The sequence below is a fragment of the Aspergillus undulatus genome, assembly GCF_047715775.1.
Source record: "Aspergillus undulatus strain CBS 261.88 unplaced genomic scaffold BDV17scaffold_42, whole genome shotgun sequence".
NCBI classification, from domain to species: domain Eukaryota; kingdom Fungi; phylum Ascomycota; class Eurotiomycetes; order Eurotiales; family Aspergillaceae; genus Aspergillus; species Aspergillus undulatus.
The window spans coordinates 137,175-159,350 of record NW_027396646.1 but is presented as its reverse complement, the minus strand read 5'-3'; the positions used below and the strand labels follow the sequence as shown (position 1 = coordinate 159,350).

The 22,176-nt window shown below is 51.8% G+C and overlaps 8 protein-coding genes across 8 annotated transcripts; 3 read left to right on the top strand and 5 right to left on the bottom strand.

Annotated features, from left to right (window-relative positions):
• The first annotated feature begins 371 nt into the window (after positions 1-371).
• Positions 372-1,404, top strand: BDV17DRAFT_269400 (uncharacterized protein). Its single transcript, XM_073758574.1, has 2 exons — positions 372-597; positions 679-1,404. Exons 1-2 carry the CDS (start codon positions 571-573, stop codon positions 1,105-1,107), a joined length of 456 nt encoding a protein of 151 aa, XP_073613336.1. The 5' UTR covers positions 372-570; the 3' UTR covers positions 1,108-1,404.
• Positions 1,405-1,415: 11 nt separating this feature from the next.
• fdh (formate dehydrogenase (NAD+) FDH1) lies at positions 1,416-3,497 on the bottom strand. Its single transcript, XM_073758573.1, has 5 exons — positions 3,181-3,497; positions 2,778-3,013; positions 2,543-2,718; positions 1,942-2,486; positions 1,416-1,887 (listed from the first exon to the last, which is right to left on the bottom strand). Exons 2-5 carry the CDS (start codon positions 2,952-2,954, stop codon positions 1,541-1,543), a joined length of 1,245 nt encoding a protein of 414 aa, XP_073613335.1. The 5' UTR covers positions 2,955-3,013; positions 3,181-3,497; the 3' UTR covers positions 1,416-1,540.
• A 790-nt stretch (positions 3,498-4,287) lies between these two features.
• BDV17DRAFT_269397 (leucine--tRNA ligase NAM2) lies at positions 4,288-7,985 on the bottom strand. The gene is made up of 3 exons (XM_073758572.1): positions 7,192-7,985; positions 5,348-7,108; positions 4,288-5,284 (listed from the first exon to the last, which is right to left on the bottom strand). The coding sequence occupies exons 1-3, from the start codon at positions 7,735-7,737 to the stop codon at positions 4,673-4,675; spliced, it is 2,919 nt and encodes a 972-aa protein (XP_073613334.1). The 5' UTR covers positions 7,738-7,985; the 3' UTR covers positions 4,288-4,672.
• A 229-nt stretch (positions 7,986-8,214) lies between these two features.
• BDV17DRAFT_283251 (Sucrase/ferredoxin-like-domain-containing protein) lies at positions 8,215-11,082 on the bottom strand (the record flags this gene model as incomplete). Its single annotated transcript, XM_073760326.1, has 6 exons — positions 8,215-8,919; positions 8,985-9,271; positions 9,804-10,323; positions 10,383-10,763; positions 10,920-10,960; positions 11,028-11,082. The coding sequence occupies 6 exons, from the start codon at positions 11,080-11,082 to the stop codon at positions 8,215-8,217; spliced, it is 1,989 nt and encodes a 662-aa protein (XP_073613333.1).
• A 1,684-nt stretch (positions 11,083-12,766) lies between these two features.
• BDV17DRAFT_153446 (putative serine-rich protein) lies at positions 12,767-15,641 on the top strand. Its single transcript, XM_073754528.1, has 3 exons — positions 12,767-15,139; positions 15,202-15,398; positions 15,447-15,641. Exons 1-3 carry the CDS (start codon positions 13,282-13,284, stop codon positions 15,483-15,485), a joined length of 2,094 nt encoding a protein of 697 aa, XP_073613332.1. The 5' UTR covers positions 12,767-13,281; the 3' UTR covers positions 15,486-15,641.
• Positions 15,642-16,065: 424 nt separating this feature from the next.
• BDV17DRAFT_153414 (uncharacterized protein) lies at positions 16,066-16,405 on the bottom strand. Its single transcript, XM_073754527.1, has one exon. The coding sequence runs from the start codon at positions 16,286-16,288 to the stop codon at positions 16,115-16,117; it is 174 nt and encodes a 57-aa protein (XP_073613331.1). The 5' UTR covers positions 16,289-16,405; the 3' UTR covers positions 16,066-16,114.
• Positions 16,094-18,549, bottom strand: BDV17DRAFT_269384 (lysophospholipid acyltransferase). Its single transcript, XM_073758571.1, has 4 exons — positions 18,398-18,549; positions 18,251-18,295; positions 17,061-18,179; positions 16,094-17,008 (listed from the first exon to the last, which is right to left on the bottom strand). The coding sequence occupies exons 1-4, from the start codon at positions 18,417-18,419 to the stop codon at positions 16,524-16,526; spliced, it is 1,671 nt and encodes a 556-aa protein (XP_073613330.1). The 5' UTR covers positions 18,420-18,549; the 3' UTR covers positions 16,094-16,523.
• A 199-nt stretch (positions 18,550-18,748) lies between these two features.
• On the top strand, positions 18,749-22,122 carry BDV17DRAFT_293486 (Sec1-like protein; the record flags this gene model as incomplete). Its single annotated transcript, XM_073762622.1, has 5 exons — positions 18,749-18,865; positions 18,935-19,960; positions 20,007-20,640; positions 21,053-21,087; positions 21,148-22,122. The coding sequence occupies 5 exons, from the start codon at positions 18,749-18,751 to the stop codon at positions 22,120-22,122; spliced, it is 2,787 nt and encodes a 928-aa protein (XP_073613329.1).
• Between the last annotated feature and the right edge of the window lie 54 nt (positions 22,123-22,176).

Below are 22,176 nucleotides of genomic sequence, written 5' to 3'. Positions count from 1 at the left end.
GTGACATCAAAGTTCAAGCGAGCGATAAGAATATGTCGCTTGCCTTGCACTCCTGACTGATTTGCACTAGTCTCGCCGCTCCGCGATTAGAACAAGAGGGGAGGGACAAGATATGACCGTCACCTTCCGCCTGTGATAGACATCCGGAGACGAGCCAAAGTCGAGAATTAGAGCGATATAACCTTAGACAACCAAAACCAAACGCCCGTAGCTCTCTCCTGCGCTGAAAACCAAAGTCCCGGTCAAATGGCGCTCGAAGTGTGTGTGTATATTAGGGGGGGGGGGGGCGGCTCTAGAACCACACAGGGGCGGGAAATCACATGATACCAGACTGTTGCCTGAGGCGGTAACTGTCAAACAAGCCGCTAACCGCTTTCGTCACGTGGCAGCGTCAGCCTGGAGTACCTATTCTTGGAGATTGAAGTTGGACGACCTCAAATCACTTGCATTATTCTCCTGAAAGTGAATCTTGCAGGTGCAATGACGACTACTGGAGGTCGGTAATGTGGTCGCTAGATTGTTTCCTGTTCGACGAATAACAAGCTGGACTTCAAACCTGCTCAAGTCGAGATGGGCTCCGCATCCAGTTTCGCGAAGGTACGGACTCCCGGTCCCTACTATATACTTCCTGAATCGACATTCCAGTCAATCTCTCATACTAATCCCTTCCTCGAACAGACCCTCTTCATCCCCGCTGTGATCTCGCTAGGACTATACCTCCTCATTTCCTTCTTAATAGTCCCATTCTTCCGCCGCTATCACCAACGCTACTCGCAATACCTCCCACTGGAAAGCATCACAGCGCACACGTCTTCGTTATGGGAACGTATAGCAGACGCCATCATGCGCCGATTCCTTCCATCGAGCTGGCGACAACAAGCACATATTTCAGACGCCAACGATAATATTAGCATCCTTGACGAGGAAGGGGAGATCATGGTCGGGATGAATAATGACTCCGCGCACCGAGAGGCGCTAGAGCGGCGACGGAGTACTGTTGCTGAGGATGAAGGGAGGTTGAGTCGGGAACTTGAAGAGGGGTTCATGGATGATAGCGATGAAGAGATCAATCGGGAGAATTGGAGGGGTCGAGAGGGTCATCAGTGATGCTCTAGTTTCGTTTCTTTTTTCTTCTTGAGCCCTAACCAGGAACTCTGGCTGTGTTTTGATATAGATATGTCTAAATAGGTCCAGCACGGCGCTTGAAATGAGCGGTAAAACTTTATATCTTCGTTCCCTTTACAATTTCTAAGCGCCCTTTCTTGACACAACCACATGGGGTTTCATTTAGCATTCCTTTTTCTTGCGCATATTAAGATATAGCTCAAAAGCCATGGATTCTACAAGGCTAGATATGGGCGGTTCATGATGAACTTCAAGTTTACAAAGAGATAGGGCTGGTCCGTAGTATATTTTTTGAAATGTTTTCATTCAGGTATCATGGCTTAGTAGTATAAAAAATGTACCACCCTCGGTGGGGTTACAAACCAAAAAAGTGCGCCATAAAAATCATTTTCATCATCTCATCTCATGACTCCGTTCATTTCTTGTTGCGCTGACCGTAAGCCTTGGTGACGTAGTCGCCGTCCTTGACGATCAAATCCTCAGGCTTGTAGTCGTGGCGGCCGGAGAAGTAGCTGTCCAGAATGGCCTTGGTACCGTTGGCGTAGCGGATCTGGGCGTCAATGGAAGTACCAGACATGTGAGGAACAGTAGCGTTACCACCGCCCCAGGGGTGCTCGGCGTAGCGGAGAGGGTGATCCTTGGGAGCAGGCTGGGGGAACCAGACGTCACCACCGTATCCGCGGAGGTGACCAGACTTGAGGGCCTCGGCAACGTCCTCCTTAACGACGATGGCACCACGGGCGGTGTTGACGAGCCAAGCACCTTGAGTAGAAGGTTAGTGTCATGGTCAAGTTGCTATATCATCAGGAGACTTACCAGGCTTCATCTTGGAGATGAGCTCCTTATTGAACAGGCCACGGGTCTTTTCGTGGAGAGGGCAGTTGATGGTGACAACATCGCACTGGGAAACCATGTCCTCAAGAGACTCGACACGGCGAGCACCGATCTCCTTCTCGGCTTCGGCGCTCAGGGGCTGGTAGTCATAGTACAGAAGCTCCTTGCAGTCAAAGGGCTTGAGACGGCGAAGGACACGCTCACCAATGCGGCCAACACCGACGGTACCGACAACCTTGTTCTCCAGGTCGAACTCGTTCTTAGCGACAGCGGCGACGTTCCAGTCACCGTTGCGGATCTGGTCGTGAGAGGGGACGAAGTTGCGGACGAGAAGGAGAATGGTCATGACGACGTGCTCAGCGACGGAAACAACGTTGGAGCCAGTGACTTCAGCAACGGTAACACCACCGTTGGTCTTGTTGGCGGCATTGAGGTCGACGTGGTCGGAACCAATACCAGCAGTGACGGCGAGCTTGAGGTTCTTGGCCTTGGCCAGACGCTCAGCTGTGAGGTATCCAGGGTGGAAACTGTAGCAGACTAATCAGCAAGTGAAGCAAAATCGATATCAAAGGAAGCTACTCACGGAGTAGTGATGATGACCTCAGCGTCGACAAGCTCCTTGTCGAAAGTCGAGTTCTCGCTGTCCTTGTCGGAGGTGGTCACAACGGTGTGGCCCTGGTCCTCAAGCCACTTGCGGATACCGAGCTCGTTCTCAGTGGTCCCGAGGAGACCGGGCTGATCTCTGGCGTGGGAGCCACCCTATTGCTTGTTACTATGCTGCCCTAACGAATGGGAAGAATGAAATAGGGACGACTTACGTCATAGAGGACCATAAGAACCTTACCCTGTAAGTTCGCAGAGGCAGTTAGCATACGTGCACCAGGATTGAGACCAGCGAAGCGGCGGCCGAGCGTCGGCCTGCTCGAGGCATTGGTGGAGAGGAGGGATGAGATGGGCCGCCGCATTTGACGGGAGAATGAATTGAGAAGTACCATTTTGATGAGAGTTCAACGAGATATTGCTAGAAAGTTGAGATGATGAAGAGTGAAGGATACTAAAGAGCGAGGTCAGCCAGCTGCTTTATACGGTCGGCAGTAACTCTGATCCATGAACTCAAACGACAAAGCACCAACGAGCGGGGATGACATTCTGGTGTGGAGAATATGCACCATGGATAAGGAAGACCGTCTGGGATAGACAGGGGAGCGACTGATGACTTACCAGATCCGGTCACAGGAAGGCTGGATTGGAGAGTAATGAGATGATGAGATGGAAGGAAGATGCATTCAGACACGGGGAATATAGCCCAATATATAGGCATGGCTGGGGCTCCTCCATGAGCGACTTCGCAACCTCCTCTTCCCCCCTCCATTGAATGTAAATCCACTCAGAAATCCAATTTCCATCCGGGTATCCGTGAGCGGAGAGAGGTCCAGACTCCAGAGGTGGCCAGTTCTCTCGGGGCGGAGTCCCACTGGTCGGCCACCTGAGATTGGGAAGCAAGCGACATGATCGTGCAACTCCCCCGGGAAACGGAGGGGAGGGGTTGCCCATGGATCAAGGCACTGAATCGTCTCCGCATGCGGTTACGTACGTGAGGGGGAGCTTTCATAGGCCGCCGCAACGGCGTTGCTTGAAGCCTCGACCCTGAGGATGTTTTAGCCTCATTCAGTCAATGTCGGGGGCTTTTGCCATTTGCTCCGTCGCGCATCCTTGTCTCAACCACATGTCCCGTGTGGCCTTGCAGATAGCTTGGCCGCTTTGACAAGGCCGCACTGCCCGCCGTCACAATTGCGACTGAGACTTGGATTCTACCCCTCATGAGGGGTAATCTCTAGTGCGGGGCTCCCCTGCCCCTCACTCAACTCCATCGCCAACAGAAATTCAAGCTCCTGGATCATCCACAAATAGGACAAATTACTGAATGATGTCGGACCGGGACCGGGGTCCAGATGAGAAAAGACCATATTTCAAGTCGATCTTCCATAGTAAAGCACTGTAGCACATCGATACCTGGGTCGGTCGCTGCGGGAGTTCGGCTGTTATAACTAGCAAAGCATGACGCAAAGAACGATGAGGCTACTCTACAATCTACAAAGCAGAAGGGTCTTGAACAAAACCATGACGCTTATTTCAGTTATGTAGGTGCATTGGTAGTTCCGCGAAGGCCATACTCCATATCCGCGATCTAAATCTTGATTTGTGGGCAGAGCGAGAATGACGTTTCGCAGCTGAGGGGTAACAGATAAATGTGGCAGGAGCGACCCATCCAGACTTCCGCAGCTGTGCCTGTTTAAAAGAGGGGGAAATGCGGATGGAATCAAGAATCGCCTCTTTCAAAACACCGAACCTGCGCCGCGCTTTCACCGAGCTGTTTTCCTATCTCAGACACGACGTCTCACCATCCCCCAAGGTTGCGTCGGTGCATGAGGGGAAGGACTCCGTTGCGAGCTCCGAGGCTCCACCACTCCTCATACAGCTGGACACTCCAGGAGTCCAGGTTCTTATCCAGCCAGTTCATCCGAAGTGTTGGGCGGCAAGCTTGATTTACCCCAATTTTGCTTCTGCGCAAATTCCGAGAATTTTACGAGACGCCGGCGGTCATCTTGAGGATGCGATGGAGAGGACATGACGAGCTTGATTCACAAGGTACTTTGTACAATAACAATGAAATCTAATATACACAGGTCTATGGTCGCGAGCAATGCCTTGTTTAGAAGACAACGTTCACCAATTTTCCACCCTTGACTACAATGACCCTCCTCCGCTTCTCCCAGTCGTTCTTCTCGCGCAACCAGAGACGCCCTTCCTCGGTTTCCAGAATGCGGGTGACAATATAGTCCTGCTCTGTCGCACCAGATTCCGCGGTTGTTCCTGAGAGCATCCTTGGTATTGTGACAGTGAAGCGCAGCTTGCCATTGATCTGAACTGCAACGACCTGTCCACCGCGCGCTTCAAGGATACCGGCTTGTTCTGCTGTTATGGGCGGTGTTGGCCATGGGCAGTCGAAGATCGCTGGGACTTTGAGCCCAGAGTCTTGTTGCTCTGAGACAATGGATGAGTGAAGGAGTTCCCAACATTCGGATGACAATGCAGGGGCCACTGGGGCCAGGAGGCGTAGGAGGGAAGAAACGGTGAGGTAAAGGATATGCGGTGAGTTAGGAGTGGAGGATATGAGCGAGTTGGTGAGCTTTGTCAAATCAGAGACGACAGTGTTGAGCCCATAGGGGTTCTGCTCGATACAGCTCGTGATGGAGTAAACGGTTTGGTGTGTGGAGAGTAAAGCCTCGGCATCGTTATCGCTCAGGTCCTGCAATGGTTCCAGGTATGTTGAGTTGCTGGATGCTGCCAATATTTGGGCTTCTTTGATCTTATATGATTTCTTCAGGCTGCCTTCTGCGTCCGCAACAAGCTTCCATAGCCGGACAAACCAGCGCTCGATACCAACAATCTTCTTCTCGTCCCACTCCAGTATTTCACTAACAGGAGCCGAGAAAAGTACATGGGCCCGAGTAGCATCGGCACCATATTTCGAGACGCACGTCGTTGGATCCACGCCGTTGTGCTTGCTCTTGGACATCTTCTCGAACGATACATCCGGTGTTTCGCCTGTCTTTTTGATGATCGGCTTGTCTGGATTCGACAAATCGACTTCAGAAGGCAGAAGGAATCGGCCTGTAGATGGCTCTGTGTACGTCTTGCCATGTACCATGCCCTGAGTAAGAAGGGACTTGAAGGGTTCCGCAGGCGTCGCCAGTTCGCCAGTTCGAGAGATCTCAGGGAAGAGATTCGACTGGGAGAGGAATTTGTAGAGGAAGCGAGCATAGAGCAGGTGCAGGATTGCATGCTCAACACCGCCAACGTAGATATCGACCGGCCGAGCCACCGAGGGGGAGAAAGGTTGTTCTTTGTTTGCAGAGTCCAAGAACCGGAGGTAGTACCACGAGGAATCGACAAAAGTATCCATGGTATCCGTATCTCGCCTTGCTTTGCCTCCACAGCTTGGACACTTGGTGGACATCCACTCCTCATCAGATGCGAGAGGGCTTCCGCGTTTCTCCTTCAGCCATTCTCCCTTCAACTCGGGCAGCTTGACGGGAAGATCTTCAACGGGGACAGGCTGGGGACCGCAATCGTCGCAGTGGATGATAGGAATTGGAGATCCCCAGTACCGCTGGCGGCTAATCAACCAATCTCTCAGTCTCCATTGCTCGACAAAGTCAGCGCGGTCGGTAGCTTTGAGATCGGTAGTGATCATCTTTGCAGCTTCACGAGAATGAAGGCCATGGTATTTCCCGCATTTAGTAGTCAAATAACCTTCGTGCGTGAAAGGTCTCGCCTCGCTGACTGGGACATCGCTTGCTTCTGAGTCGACCTCGGTTGCGGATGTCTTCTCGGCACTCAGAATGACGGGAATTGAGCTGGGGTTCGCATTTTCTTTGAAGAACTGGAAGTCTCGTGAGTCGTGACCGGGCACTCCCATAACGGCGCCTTCGCCATAGTCGCTCAAAACGTACGGTGCGACATACACCGGCAGTCGACGGGCAAGGTGAGGGCTATCTTTGTCGATCACGCGCAGAGGGTTCGTGACACTGATGTTCGGCAACTTGTACCCGACTTTGGAATCTGTCGGTAGCATTGCCGCCTCGTCTAAGAATGTCTTCAAAGCCGCATCTTTCTTGGCTGCCTCTAAGACAATGGGATGATCCAACGCAAGGGCGAGGTATTCCGCTCCGTAAAGGGTATCTGGGCGTGTAGTAAAGACAGAAATGTCAACATCCTTATCATCGCCACCTTCAACAGTAACAGGAAACTTGACCTTCGCGCCGTACGATTTCCCCAACCAATTCCGCTGCATGGAGAGCACACGCTCCGGCCAACCACCGGAAAGAGAGTCAAGGTCCTTCAGCAGCTGTTCCTTGAACTCGGTGATGCGGAAGAACCACTGCCTAAGCTTTTTCTTCTCGACCTTCGCTCCAGATCGCCAAGAGAAGCCATTCGCGTCGACTTGTTCATTCGCCAGCACCGTCTTATCAACCGGGTCGTAGTTCACCATGGCTTCCGCCTGGTACGCAAGACCTTTCTCGTATAGAATCAAGAATATCCGCTGGGTATGCTCGTAGAACTCTGGAGAGCACGTTGTAAGTTCCTACAATCTCAAAACGACCTCATTAGCAAAGCCTCCTTCATCACAACCGTACTCCATGGCTTGCCAGGCAGAGCCTAACCTACCCTATCCCAATCAAACGAAGTCGAAATAATCCCCAACTGCTCTTTCATTCTAGCAATATTCTGCTTCGTCCACCCGGAAGGCGAAACCCCCCTTTCAATCGCCGCATTCTCCGCGGGCAACCCAAACGCATCCCACCCCATCGGATGCAAAACCTCATGCCCGCGCATGCGGTAAAACCTCGCCAGAACATCCGATATCGTATACACCCGCAAATGTCCCATATGCAGCGTCCCAGACGGGTACGGAAACATCGAGAGGATATAAGACTTGGGCTTCTCATCGCCCGTGTATTTGGGGCCGGCTGCAGCGCCCGCGGCGTCCTGAGCCCCTTGCCGCTCCCGCGCGGATTTCTTGTCTTGTTCCCATATCGCCTGCCACTTCTTATCGAGGGCGGGGAGGTCGAGTCTTTTGGACGATGCGGCGGTGGCTAGAGCTCGGTAGGGACCGGGGATCGGTGTTGGCCGCGGAGGTAGTGACAATGTGCATGTCCGGAGCACGGGCGCAGCCCGGAGGGTGCTCAATCGGCGACGGAATAGGTGCTGCATGGTTTTTGAGTGTTCCTGCTGTCATTCATCGCCGGGATTGGGCCATCGCTGGCAATTGAGGTGTTTTGGGACAGTTTGGTTGATCGGTTGATGACTTGATCGCCGCAGGTATGATGCTTCTGGGTTCCATCAGGACTGATTGAGACTAGTGTCGTTGGATACCTATTACTATACGGAGCTTCAAGGTTTCGAGCTGCAAGCAAAGTCAAAACAATGGATTTTTTTTTTTTTTTTTTTTTTTATTATTTTTATTTTTTTTTTATCCAAAGCCAGGTGTGTATTGAAAGTATTTTGTGGGTGTTGGTTAAGCCTTTTATTGAGGGATGTTATCAGGAGTCATGTTCTACGGAGTGACGAAACTTTTTGTTGATCTTATGTGCAGCCAAACACTGAAAATATTTATATACACATTTAAGGACTTAAATGCACCTCTGTCTAATCCCAACAGAAGCAAGGATGTGACTCCCTAGAAAAGCTCTATAAACGCAATATACTCCCATCATGATCTATTCCACCCCGGAAATGGTCCGACAGCACCTTACCGCCGAGGATAGTTTCCTCCACGACACCCTCCACATGCCTGGGCTCGATGCGCCCATACCAAATGCCCTTGCCGGCCAGCGGATGAGAAGCAGAAGAGTCGCCGTATTTCATGCTCTTGGGAATATATACGATAACATTCCCGGCATATTTGTGCCCACCGATATGACTGATTAGTCCTATATGCGCACGGCCCGGACGGTCAATGTCGCCGCCATCCGCACCTCCTGGCGTGGATATTCCCTTTGACTCCAAGACTCTTCGGAACTCTTCTTCTAGGACAGGTGCCATGACTCCGCATCGCATGTCACGACCGCCGTGGCCGCAAATGAGGATGACAGGCGAATGATGCAAATCTACAGCATCGGCGAACTTGGACGCCAATTCTGGTTTCCGGAGCAGTTCGCTATGCCGTGGCTCGGGTAGAGTTTCTGTCATTGGACTTAATTGCGTGGGAAGGAGGAATGCTCGAACAAAGGTTGAAAGGTCGGTGTCCGTATTTGATGAACCTGAGGTAATGACGGGTATTGAAGGGAAGTATTTGAAGCTAGGGAAGAGGAAGGCCGAGGCAGAGCTGGAGGATGAAGCGCCGGTAGGAGAAGGTGGTAGGGAGGAATTCGAAACCAGAACATTGTTGAAGGGCTACAGAATCAAGCATAAGTTAGTCGGCGCATTCGTAGAGGAAGAAAGATCGCGAGGCGACCTACATCGGCATATGGGCCACCGCGGCCCAGTAAACCCTTCAGACCTCTCACAAGCTCTCCCCAACCCTGACCCTTCCCGTCGTCTTCAATGCGACTTGTCCAGTCCCTCTGTCCAGTGCAGATGACAATCTGTTGCGCGTAGGCCGCCATCGTCCCGCTGAGCGGATGGTCATAGTCAAGCGGTAGCCCCTCGGGCATAGACGGCGTCGGAGGACATGAGCATGTCGGCTCCGGGCAGATTTTCGTAACAGGGAACGGCGGTGGAATATCCAGAGGAATTCGTCCCCGGGCTGACAGACAATTGGAGCTCGATAGACACCGTAATGCGGCTCTAGTCTGTCGGGTGGCGGGCGATCGCCAGCCCGCGACTCGTAGTCTCATTCTGCTCGTAGAAAAGACAATATTGCCGGCGGTTTCAAAGTATGCGACGCAGCTAATTGAATTGTATTTGCGGGAGAAATGTTCAAGCTGCAAGCTGCTGAGAAATGAGGCCCCAAAAGTTGTTTCCCGAGGAACACCGAGGCCGAGTCGGAGATAAGAGGTTGATAAGGCAAGCTATCAATATGCGGAGAAAGTACGAGCCAATATGGGATGAGAGATTTGATGATAAGGTTCATCCATTGGCATATTTCGATTAAGGTAATACTATATTGCTCCATAGAATAAAGAAGCGATCGAAGCTAGCAATTGTCTTGTCTGTTCAGCCACTGGCATTATATATTGATTGATGCCACCAAGGCGCTCTGTACCATGCGGATGAGGGGAGAGACCAATAGACACATATGGAGTATCATGGAAAGACTCTTTCTACTCATGACGAACTTGGAAATTCTGTCAGTTCATGCAGAGACTCTGTCAGCGGCCATAATGCGTAACAGAAACCGATAGCCCCCACGACGAGAAGAGCATAGTAAGCCACGCTCCATCCAATACCGAGCTGGTCGTATGAGTAATCCGAGCTTCTGTCGGAATCCTCCTTTCCTCTGCTGAGAGCAGGCCCTATGGGCACCGTCGCCTCAACCCTTCCCCATAGACGGGGAAGCCCGCACCAATTGCAGAAAGAATGGATAAGGACGACAGCGAGGAGAGAGCCAGTCCGCAGGTAGACAAAAGTGGCGTACCAGCCGAAGACTGTCGTAAAACCAAACTGGAACAATGAGCGAAGAATCGCGGCAATGATTGAAGTGTCTGGATGAGTCAACCGGAACTCATAGAAATGATGCACGTGGGCGACGCCAAAGTACAAGGGTGCTGTCCAGACGATACGTCCTGGGCTGACCCTGGCGAGAAGATGGAGAGGTATTATGGCCGATCGGAACATGACCTCCTCCGTGATCGGACCCTGTGTATCTCATTGTTAGTCGTGATAGTCTTGTAGTGGTGGGCCAGGCACGAACTCACAGCTACATAGTTTCTCCAGCCAATCCAGCTCTTTAGCGCCTCAGAGATTCGTGGTCTACTGAACCACTCCCTCCATTCGCCCTCGGCAACCCCACGCTCGAAAAGGGGTCCGAGAAAAAGGATTGCAGTCAAGATCAAGCTACGGAGGACGTCCGTGAGGTCAAGGGGCCACCAACCCATGAGCTTGAGAGCTTCGACGACGGAGGAGTCGTCCTTGGCAACAATGAGCCACAGGACAGCCAAGCTACAGAAGAAACAAGACAGCGTCACTGCTCGAATCCTGGCTCTGATCACCGATGGCGCATCGCGACTAAGAGTAGCGGACGGCCGCGTTGCAGGTGAGACATAGAATGGTAGCACGTAGATCACGGTCAAACAGATCTAGCCAAAGAGATCAGCAGTTGCTCTCTGGTAGGAGGTCTGTCTCGGGAAGGGGAGTATTGAGCCCCTTTTCTAGCATCCACCTTTTTGCTGAGAACAAATGGTGGTGCTATTTTTATAGAGGCGCTGGGAAACGCTCAGACCAAGAGAACATACCGAGATACCAGCAGCTGCCTGGGCCGAGATAGCCGGCTCATCTGAGTTGGACAGTCAGTAAAACTGAAACATCGAGCGAGCACTTCAATTAGCATGCAAACGGCCTACCGTCTTCTTTTGCGTACAGACTCTTTAGACGAGCGAGGAGGCTGACTGGGGCCATTATCGGTGTCCCAGAAACTGATGCTCGGAAAAGAAGCGAAAAAGAGGGTTCGAGCACGAAGGGTTTCTTATTTTCGAGTTCTAAAGAACAGCGACTGCATCTGGAAAGAAAATATGGAAAAATGGACGTAGGAATTCAAGTGATGTTGAGGATAATAGACCCCTCGACCGCGTGCTACACTATTGTGCCCAGTCGAGGGGAGACGGCGCAGAACAAAGGACACGCTAATTAATGCCTGAGGCCACAAGGCACTGACGCACCACCATCTCGGCATCTCCGATCTCCCAACTCCAGGTCCTTGAGCTCCAGGGCTCAAACCATGGTACAAACTCTCTCCGTGAGTACCACAATCTCGGGTGGCCAGGGTCCTGCATCGGTTTCACCATTTTCTTGATATCGGTTTTCAATGATCTACTCACGGCTGAACTCGTGAACTTCAGAATCTTAGCTGCTCCCGCATTTTCCCTCCTTGAGAGAAAGACGGCTCTCTCGTCTTCAGGCACCGGCCTCCACTCGGGATGAGTTGGCAGCCCGAGGATGATCCTTCTGCAGAGCTTTGCTCCGTGATGCCCTCTCAGTGGCCGACTCTGCACGATATGCTCGATTTTAAAGAAATCTGCCCTTGAGGGAGAACTGTTATTGGATCGTCAGAATCAATTTCCCTCCCTCGACGCCAATGATGACCCCAAGATCTCGAAGTCCGGTGTTAGCGGCGAGCGCACTCAGCCACGACCGGTGGAGCCAGCCTGCCCTGACGGACGCGGTTCCTGTTCCTGACCTTGCTGCCCACCGGAACCACCGCGAGAGCTCGTGAACTCCACTGCCACGACTTGTCACATCACCTTATTTGGCAGCTTGTTTTTCCTTGTGGGAAACGAGTTATGATGCTCGGAGCCTGGTTTGCAGATGTGACGAGTTGACCTGGCATACAGATCGCGGGATGGTCTGGCCCCGTGCATGGCTATTGATTGCTCCAACGCAGAGTCGCTTATGCACGCCCGTATGTACGACCGAGCGCTCGGTGGTCCGTACCTTGCAATCCCACTTGCTCTTCCTTTCCCCTCTGGCCAAGTCATCCGTGAGAACCCATGGGGGTTTTGGGTTTGGAGTCAATTCGCAGTTTCGCACCATCTTTGTATCTGAATGTATTCCAGCCATCCAGGACTGAAACGAGATGCTTGGACTAGAGCCAGAGCGAAATGACCTCGAGTTCTTCCAGAAGCTTTAATTTTGTCGGACGGCAACCCGGCAATCTGAGATTATGACGGGGTCTCCATCGAGTCCATCGGCCAGCCGCCCTGGTCAAGATTTCTAGACAAACGATCTTCAGTCTTCGATCTCGGATGACGAAGAGGGACCGCAGCAATTTAACTGAACCCACTGGCAAATTGAGCGGCGGCCATCTTCCTCAATAAGCGACGAGCTTCCTTTGCCTTGTCTTACTCGCCCAATAATCTTCGGAGGGAGTCAAACGGCGCTCCTGACTCCTATGCATGGCCCCTGGGTCCTTTTGAGTCTAGTTCACCGCCGCTGGGCAACTAAATTCCTGGGCTGAAGGGGGAAGGTTCTTAAAGACATAATTGCGGGTATCTCGCTGTTTCAGCTTGTGTCCCTTTACTCTCAGCCTTCCAGTCGTTCTGTCGTTTGTCGCTCTTTTAGAAACAGTTCCCAGCGGTTCCCCCCCAGCTCTCCGGTTAGACGCTCTTTTACCGTTCTTACAATCGCACTATTCCCTCCGGCTGTATCAGGATCCATTTACCAGTGCTCCTGTCGCTTGAAGCCGCCGGATCGTCGTTCTTTTCACCTCGAACCGCTGGATATCGTCGCTCTTTTACCCGTCGAATCGTGTCACTGTCGAAGGCATTCTTTGTACTGCATCAAGAATTTTCACGGACCACAACAAAAACACCGTCAACACCAAACAACGTGTCGACTGTTTCATAGACCAGCCCTAATTGCGGTCCATCGTTACTCTAATTCGCTTCAGACCAAGCAGTCTCCATTTATCGTCCCGTCGCTTCTTTGCGGTACTTCTTACATCACCTCTAATTGATATAATCTTGCGGAGGCTCTCGGTTCCTTTCTACTTTTCTCTTCTTGTTTAGATTACACTTACTCTTCGGGGATTGCATTCCTCGCGCCGATTCTTTATTCTTCTACCGCATTATATCCTGATAATGAATTAATCGTCACACCAACATGCGTTCGACCAATTCCTCTCCCCGACGGAGAGCTCTTCATGAACGCACCTCATCCCAAACGAACGAAGGCTCCCCACCTGCATCCGTGCGAGCTGTCAGCGACAAGTACCCTGAACAGGAAGAGCGTCATGTCTACACAGCTACTCCCTATCCGACAAAGCCTGAGCAAGTTCTCCCGCCGCGACCTGGAAAGGGCCATGACTTTATACCAGATTCCCGCTTCCACGTCGATGAGGGGCCAAGCACATCCACTGGGACATACTCCACGGATATCAGTGGTACTGCTGAAAGCAGCTTGATTGACCACTCCATTGCTGATTGGGATATTTCGTCGACCTTCGATGCTGCCAACACGCCACCACAGCTGTGGGAGGATGACCCTAGCTCAAGCAAGACATCTTTTCCTGATTCAGAGCTGCTAGAACACGAACGATCCGGCGCCCGACAGGGCAGTGGCTCGGCCGCTACATATTCAGATGAGGAATCGACTCTCCCTCAAAACCCCCCGACAATCAAAACCGTTCCTCCCGATTCCGCATCTCGCCAAGCATCTAGCTCAGGAAACTCACCTGTGAGCACCACGAGCCCTAACATTGTACCCATAGGCCCGCCATCAAGCCCCAACTGCGTCTCTCTGGACACTTCGAGCCTCAACTTCGTCCGAATTGGCCCTTCATCTAACCAGGATTCTGCTTCTCGATCAAATTCAGTGTCCTCGTTGAATTCGTTAGGGACTGTCATCCGCTATGCCGATGCTGCGCCTTGGACACATGGCTCTTCGTCTGAGTTTGGACCCTCGCGTTCTCAGTCCTTTCGATCTAGCCCTCCATATCAGCCCCCCTCGATGGGATCCAATTCGACTCGGCGTAGCGTCAGAAGCCATTCTCGTTCTGCCACATCGTCCTCGGGTAGCGGACCGCGCCCTGAAATACAACAAGCTATTCTGGAAAATGGTGTTTTCATCCAGTATCCGACAATCAGAGCTCCTTCGTCGTCCGGCTCGAGGGTCGATAGCGCGCAGAATTCGTCTTCGGGGGACAATCTCAACCAGCCCACTGGCGATTACTCGTCGGGCCGCCATCGGTCTCACCTTTCGACTGTGCCATCTCAATGGTCCGCCGAGAGTGATTCTGGCTTCGCTTCTCCTATGGGGGGCAACTCGAGAACCATGTCACTAGAGCCTTCACCACCTCCTGCAGCCCTTACACGCCAGAGACTTACCTCATCCTCGGTATGGATGGTTAACGAGTCGGAAGATGACGAGTTCCTGGATAGCGTTGCTAGCTTGCCACCGCGTCCTACAAACCCTGGTGTTCCCCTCAGCAACTCTTCGAGTTCACGAAGCAGTAGTGTACGGAGCAACCAGCGCCCCGGAACGAGTTCTAGCTTTGTCGCAAACATTCTACCAACCTGGGCTCGAATGTATTATACGGCTGAAGAAGAGGCCGGAAACTCCACTCTCGCCCTCGTAGAGGAAAACAACCGACCGGCTTCTGCGCTACCCCCAACATCCAACTCCAATGTCATCCAACGCTTTGCCAGCGTTGTCAGTCGAGCCAGAGCTTCTACCCTTGAGACTCAAACCACCTCCGAGAAGGAGAAGCAACCCGCTTCTGACCTCCGAGATCCTCGGAGCCACTGGGTGAAACAACCTGAGCCCTCTGTAACACGGTCTGGATCATCACTTCATCGACTGCGGCATAGTTGGTCGCCCCATCTATTCCCGGATCGGCGTGTTGTTGCACCGAAATCGAGCGTTTGGCGTGCTCCATCTCTTGACTCCCGAACTGAGCCAATCCTTGGGAGGCGGAATATCCAAGTATGGTCATTTTGCTTGGGCTTTATTTGTCCACTAAGTAAGCATTCCTCTTGGTCCTTGATCTAGCTTTCACATCCCTAACAAGATTCGCCCGTGCAGCCTGGCTTATCGCCTCCTTCCTCCCTCTGCCACCAAAACCCGAAATGATGATGGAGGAGAATCGTGGACCTGAGCTTGAGGTGACACTCAAGGCGCGACTCTATGACCTTGAGCGAAGGCGCCATCTTAACGCTCGGTGGTGGAGAAACCTCAATCGATGGATGAACCCCTTGGGGTTGGTGATCGTTGCTATCATTGTAAGCCTGGCTTCCCGCTGGTGTTGACTCTTGACTAAATACATCCAGATCACACTGGCTGTTGTGGGAACAACAGTGGGCTTCTAATAACCCCATATATCGCAAGAATATTCACCTAATCGGCCTTCTTCCCTTTTATCGCAGGCCATACCTGTCTCTACTCTTTCTCGGTCGCCAACGTGACCCTTCCGTTCGCCGCCCGCTACTCAACTACCTCACCGGTACCTCGGGCCTCCCATTACCTTTGCGCTTTCCACTTTCGACACTCGCGAACCAACCATTCTTCACCTCTTCACCTCTTCAATTTACCTTCACCTTCTCACTACCTTCCCCAACTGCTTGGTCTTTTGCATTGCACAAAAAGACCCCTCGACACGACTACACGACGTGACGCACATAATGTTTTATCTATACACATTCTCTTCATTCAGTCCGGCGTTATTCTTGCTTCTGCTTGCCCTTTTTAGCCAGGGCGTTTTGTGTGGAGTACAGGGTAATCGTGGGATTTCTCGACGACAGATTACGGACTTTACATACATCATCATTGTTTTCTTTTACTGGCTGGTACTTACCTATTGGCTGGGAACTCTCTATCTACCGTTACCCTCCTTTGTCTAATTCTTACCTACACACTGTTCATTTCATGTCTGGATGTATAAACACCTGGGATTAGGATCTGGATCTGGGATTGCGGTGGATATTATACTATATACATTCTATTCAGATAAGTACAAAGAAAGCGCTTTGCTTAACGAAAATCTGGCCTCCTTTTTCATGACGCAGTTGGCTATCATTAGAAATGATCGCTTGACTCGTCTAAAAACAAAGTGCTGCGTTTGCTGGGGGAGGCATTTGTGACCATGGTCAACAAACAACAAACGGAGAAGCATTAAAATAGTATACAGGAAGGGGGCAATCAAAACAACACGTAAGTCTAGTTCGTCGAGATTAGCATAAATGATCTATATGGAAACAAATTCGAGGACTCCGCCTAGTCGTCTCCTGGTTGGTTGGTATTGTGCATTTGAAAGAAAAGCAGTGACTGGAGCACCAAGTGTTTTCTAGTTGGTTGGGCACCGGTCCTGGATAATAATATTGCATTGAGAAAGAATAACACGCTGTGGTTTAGCCAAGCGTGCGACCAATCTTCTCCTCGACAGCGGCCTTGAGATCCTCGCCTGTGGGCATCGCGACTACACTTCCCTTCCTGCGTCGGGACTCAATCTCATCGTTGATCTCCTGCACCGCATTTTCGAATTCCTTCACGGCGTCGCTTGGCAGGCCCAGTGTTGGTTCGTGGGTGCTCTCTGTGCTCGTCGAACGTACAACCTTGGGACGGGTTCCGCGGGCCTTCAACTTCTTGACGAGGATCCCCTTCGCTGGGGAGGCGAAGAAGCCAAGAGATCCAATGACAGCAATGATACCGTAGTAGTAGACGCTTTGCCATACATGGTTCGAAGCCGGGAATGACAGGAAGATGAAGGGCATGACAACGAAAGACATGACGGTCTGGGTTACGAACCAGCTTGCAAAATCATAGTAGCGCTTGTACGGGCCGGGTTCAGTCCCATCAGGAGAAAGGAAGAAAGGTCGAACATGACGTCGGAAGTCTAGGCAATGTGGTCAGCGATAGGGATCAAACCAGGTAAAGATGCAACTCACTCTTGGCTACTGTTTGCACGAAAGACCCCAGAACGAACGAGAGATAATAACCGGGATAGAAGCCATGCCAGAAGGCACTGGTCGTGAATGTCGCCAGACTGGCGCGGAATCCTGGCTTTTTGCCTTTAGGAGTGACGCGCAAGTAAACATAATTCCGCAGCCAGTGGTTGGTGTTTTTGTTCCAGTTTCCCAGGTAGGCATGAGAGTTCTGAGCGGTCTCGAGCTTCCAAGGATTGATGTTCTCCAGCCGGTCCCAAAATACCTTGCCCGTCTTAGGGTCAAAGCCGTTGTAGCCCATCCCTGACAAGATGCAGGCGCCTTCAGCGAGGGTCCAGACGCCATAATACTTGGTGCGTGCCGTAAACCCGAGCGCATAGAGAGACCAGACTCGGCGGAAGAACGAGTAGTCCAGAAATTCCGGGTCCAACACCGCATATTGGTTGTAAATGGAGCCCAGTTGCAGGAACACCACAATCCATACGAGACCAATAATCAACTTCTTCATAGCAGGAGTGCCGCTTCGCGGAATTTTGCGCTTCTTCCGAGTCGACGGCACTTTCGAGGGATCAGTGCCAGGGGGGATTTCGAAGAGCGTGGTGTCGATCCATCGACGGTAGGCAACATAATCAAAGGATGGACCGCCAAAGAGTCCTGGAAAGAACAGTACGTAGCCTGAGTAGTCTAGGATAGACGGAAGTTTGGTGATCGCAGCATATTTCTGTGGATCCGACAGCTGGTCTTGAGGCAAGCGGCCGTCATGCACGTTCCAGCAGAAAGCAGAAAGCTTCATAACGAGCACCATTTGGGCTCCTGTGATGTCGATAACCTGCGGATCGTTCAAGATTTGGCGAGTGATGTGGTTGATTGACATGTGACCCATCAAAAAGACGAAGCCGATCCATGGCATCATAGAGCCGTCAATATAATAGGCAATAGCGTAGACACCCGCGGCGCTGTAGATGAGGGTCCGGAGGCCATCCCACAGATCAAACAGCCCAACGAGGTAGAAGAGCGATACTCCGATGTTGAAAGCGTTTTTCTTCCATGGTTGAGCGTCTGGAATTCTCTTCAATAGTGCAGCTAATGGGTATGAAAGGAGGAAAGAGGCTATGAGTTTTACTGCAGAACCCCGCCATTAGTTGGACCGGTCGAGCTGGGTAGACGGCGATAGAGAGTAGGTAGTAACGTACGCTCGTCGACGGAAGCTCCAGTGAGCTTAGCCGGGTAGCTGAACACTAAATAAAAGTAACAAAAAGAGTTACTGACTCGGTCTAAAGCTCTGATTTGGCGGTGCGAGATCCAACCGCATGGTACAGAAAAAAAGGGAATGAACTTACAGTAGTCGATGCCTGGGAACATGATGAAGGCCCTGTAGGGAAGCGTATTATAAAGGTAAGAGCAGCATGGAGGAAGCAAGAAGCAAGTAACTAGAGGAGGAGAAAGGATATCTAGGAGAGCAAGAAGATGTAGAGAACTTCGAGGATGGAGGGTGGGGGAAATGGGACAGCGTATGACGGAATCACAAGGCCGATCATCAGACGGCGACTTGGCGTCCTCGCAGAATACGCTTACCTTGACCTCCGCTCAACAGCCTCATTCACCTTTCTGCTTGTGACTGCTGGGTGATTACGTCTAGCCACGCCCCTCACGCTCTTTTATTCCCCTTCTGTCGACCAGCATTAGCCATCATGGACGTCGTCGCCGCGGTGTCTGGCTACGTCTCCAAGATGGTCACTGCGGGCGATCCATCCGCATCCGGCCCCTCCACGACAAAGATGAAGATCTTATTACTTGACAGTGAGACAGTGGGACACTCGCAATTCCTCCTTCGGTAATCCGACGCGAAGTTGGAAGCTAATTGTTGACTCCGGCAGGTGCCAATTGTCTCGACCGCAATCACTCAATCCGCCCTGCTAAACCATGAGGTATACCTGATTGACCGACTGGATAACGCTGCCCGGGAGCGAATGCGACACTTGCGCTGTCTCTGTTTTGTGCGACCTTCTCCGACTTCCATTCAGCTCCTCATTGACGAACTCCGCGAACCAAAATACGGTGAATACTACATCTACCTAAGCAATATCATCCGCAAATCCTCCCTCGAGCGTCTGGCCGAAGCCGATGTGCATGAAGTGGTGCGCGTCGTTCAGGAACATTTCGCGGACTTCCTTGTCATCAATCCCGACCTATGCTCCCTAAATCTAGGCTACCCCAATCAGCGGCTTTGGGCCAATTCGCCAGATATATGGAATGCAGACGCTTTACAGAGAACCACAGAGGGGGTGATCGCGACATTGCTTTCTCTCAAGAAGAACCCGCTCATTCGATATGAGAAAAACAGTCTTTTGGCGAAGAAACTGGCTACTGAAGTTCGCTATCAATTAACGCAGGAGGAACAACTCTTCAACTTCCGCAAGACCGATACTCCACCAATCCTGCTTATCCTCGACCGTCGCGATGATCCTATAACGCCGCTTCTTACCCAATGGACATATCAGGCTATGGTGCATGAGCTTATGGGAATTCATAATGGGCGAGTGGACCTCAAAAATGTGCCTGAAATCCGCCCCGAATTGCGGGAAATTGTTCTCTCGCAGGACCAGGACCCGTTCTTTAAGAAGAACATGTATCAGAACTTCGGAGATCTTGGCCAGAACATCAAAGAATACGTGGAACAATATCAGGTGAAGACGAAAAACACAATGAACATCGAATCTATCGCCGATATGAAGCGCTTCGTGGAAGACTATCCCGAGTTTCGGAAACTTTCCGGCAACGTGAGCAAACATGTCACGCTGGTTGGAGAGCTCAGCCGACGAGTAGGAGAGGATACTCTGCTCGATGTGAGTGAACTGGAGCAAAGCCTTGCCTGCAACGACAATCATAACAGCGACCTAAAGGTAGGCAGTTCACCCCTAACTTGTATAACGCCGCTAACACTGATAGAACCTACAACGGATCATCCAAATACCTACAGTACCTGCCGAGAATAAGCTGCGTCTGGTGGCTCTGTACGCCATTAGATACGAGAAACAACCATCAAACGCTCTCCCGGTTCTCCTTGATCTTCTCGTAACAGCAGGAAATGTTCCATCGCACCGCGTGAATATCATACCGAAGATACTCGCCTACCACCACTCGCTGCAAGCCCCGCCTATCGCGGGCGGCTTTTCGGACCTTTTTGAATCCACGTCGCTGTTTTCTGGCGCTCGTGATAGATTCAAGGGCTTAAAGGGTGTTGAGAACGTTTATACACAGCACTCGCCTCGTCTAGAAGCGACCCTGCAAAACCTGATCAAAGGCAGGCTCAAGGAGCTTCAGTATCCCTTCCTAGAAGGTGGCGGCCACATCCGTGACAAGCCACAGGACATAATCATTTTCATGGTCGGAGGTGCAACATATGAGGAAGCGAAGATGGTCACTCAGGTAAACGCTAGCTCGCCGGGCGTACGGGTAGTTTTGGCTAGCACCTCGGTCCACAACAGCAAGACCTTCCTCGAGGAAGTCGACGATGCTGTGAGCGGATGGCCTGAGTCAGCACCCTCTACCGCCGCTGGACGGCTACGGAGAGAAATTGGACGTTAGTTATCTAGCTGTGCTTGTGATCATTATGGTGCTCTTACCGGCGTGCAGGCGTTCAGATGGCTGTATTTTGAGTAGCGTTATGTATATTCAGGGGGCCAAGGCTCTCCGGCGGCGTGATCTCACATTTAGCAATAATATATACACGTTAAAAATATACAGTAGCTGCGTATAGAAATTGCGAAGATGCCGAGACCCCGGATTTCCCTAGTGCGGAGATTCGGAGATAGCGAGGGGTTCCTCTTCCAAGTTCGCGATCGGAGCATCCGAGTCGAAACAACCTCAACCATACTCCTGCTCTATGGAGCTTCATAACTCCCCGTCGAGAGCGACAGGGCCATTGTCGCCCTCCGCGACAACTAGCAATCGAGAACCGAAGCTTCAACTGCCTTCCACTACCGACCCTCCAGGCCCGCAGAATCCGCCGAAACCGCTGGTCTGGCTGGTACGTATACCAATCGACGCATGCAAAGGCACCGTACTAATGCTTTTATCTTATATTTAGATCTTCGGCGCAACAGGCCACATGGGCCGCTCCCTCGTCAAGACCGCCCTCTCACGCGACGACCTAGTCGCCGCAGCCGGCCGCACCTTCGAGACAAGCCCACAAGCAATGAAGAAGCTAGAAGAAGAGCACGAAAACTGCCTCGGCCTGCTTTGCGACGTGCGCGCCCGTGAAACCGTTCAGCAGGTAATAGACCGCACAATCGAGCGCTTCGGCCGCATCGACATCATTGCCAACTGCGCCGGCTACGGCGTCATCGGCGCCTGCGAAGACCAGGACGAGTACGATATCCGCGACCAATTCGAGACGAATTTCACGGGGACTCTCAATATAATTCAGCTCTCGCTGCCGCATTTCAGGGAGCGCCGCTCGGGGCGGTATCTCATTTTCAGCTCTACGTCTGGCGCCCTTGGTGTGCCTGGGTTGGGACCTTACTGTGCTTCGAAGTATGCTGTTGAGGGTTTGATGGAGAGTATGCTTTACGAAGTGGATAGCTTCAACATCAAAACCACATTAGTAGAGCCGGGTCATATGCGCCGTGACGACGTGGGGGACCTCGTCTCCGCCGAACCGTTCCCTAGCACAGACAGCGTGCATAATCTTTCTTCGCCATTACCGCTGTACGGGCATTTCCTCGTGAAGCCGCCCAGCGAGCCCTACAACACACCTACAGCGCCAGCGGCTCACGCAAAGCGCATGCTCATGTGGCTGGGCGACAAACAGCCCGCTAGTGCGGTCAAGGCGGCGCATCTTGTCTGGCAACTAGGCCACTGCTCATACCCGCCGCTGAGACTGATCCTGGGGACCTATGCGGTCGAGAGTATTCGGGACCGACTGAAGTGTATCATCGAAGAGATCGAGGACTGGAAATACCTTAGTTTTCCGTCTGTGGATCAGCCACCTGCTGCCTCTGGAGGACAAGGCAGGGATAGGCCAGTGCCGAACCAAGAGCAGGAAGAGGAGGGAAGGACATGATGAAACCATGCTGCTGAGACTACACATCAACTTCTTGATGACCGAATTCCGCCT

Coding starts and splice junctions, on each gene's coding strand:
- BDV17DRAFT_269397 (XM_073758572.1), bottom strand. CDS start 7,737: ATGCAGCACCTATTCCGTCGCCGATTGAGCACCCTCCGGGCTGCGCCC. Junction 7,109..7,191: donor CTTCGTTTGATTGGGATAGG/GTAGGTTAGGCT, acceptor TTGAGATTGTAG/GAACTTACAACGTGCTCTCC. Junction 5,285..5,347: donor TTGCGGACGCAGAAGGCAGC/CTGAAGAAATCA, acceptor AACTCAACATAC/CTGGAACCATTGCAGGACCT.
- BDV17DRAFT_153446 (XM_073754528.1), top strand. CDS start 13,282: ATGCGTTCGACCAATTCCTCTCCCCGACGGAGAGCTCTTCATGAACGC. Junction 15,140..15,201: donor GGGCTTTATTTGTCCACTAA/GTAAGCATTCCT, acceptor TCGCCCGTGCAG/CCTGGCTTATCGCCTCCTTC. Junction 15,399..15,446: donor TGGTGATCGTTGCTATCATT/GTAAGCCTGGCT, acceptor AAATACATCCAG/ATCACACTGGCTGTTGTGGG.
- BDV17DRAFT_269384 (XM_073758571.1), bottom strand. CDS start 18,419: ATGTTCCCAGGCATCGACTACT. Junction 18,296..18,397: donor GTTCCCAGGCATCGACTACT/GTAAGTTCATTC, acceptor ACTTTTATTTAG/TGTTCAGCTACCCGGCTAAG. Junction 18,180..18,250: donor TGGAGCTTCCGTCGACGAGC/GTACGTTACTAC, acceptor GGGGTTCTGCAG/TAAAACTCATAGCCTCTTTC.
- BDV17DRAFT_269400 (XM_073758574.1), top strand. CDS start 571: ATGGGCTCCGCATCCAGTTTCGCGAAG. Junction 598..678: donor CCGCATCCAGTTTCGCGAAG/GTACGGACTCCC, acceptor TTCCTCGAACAG/ACCCTCTTCATCCCCGCTGT.
- fdh (XM_073758573.1), bottom strand. CDS start 2,954: ATGGTACTTCTCAATTCATTCTCCCGTCAAATGCGGCGGCCCATCTCA. Junction 2,719..2,777: donor TTCTTATGGTCCTCTATGAC/GTAAGTCGTCCC, acceptor AACAAGCAATAG/GGTGGCTCCCACGCCAGAGA. Junction 2,487..2,542: donor GAGGTCATCATCACTACTCC/GTGAGTAGCTTC, acceptor AGTCTGCTACAG/TTTCCACCCTGGATACCTCA.
- BDV17DRAFT_153414 (XM_073754527.1), bottom strand. CDS start 16,288: ATGCTTCTCCGTTTGTTGTTTGTTGACCATGGTCACAAATGCCTCCCC.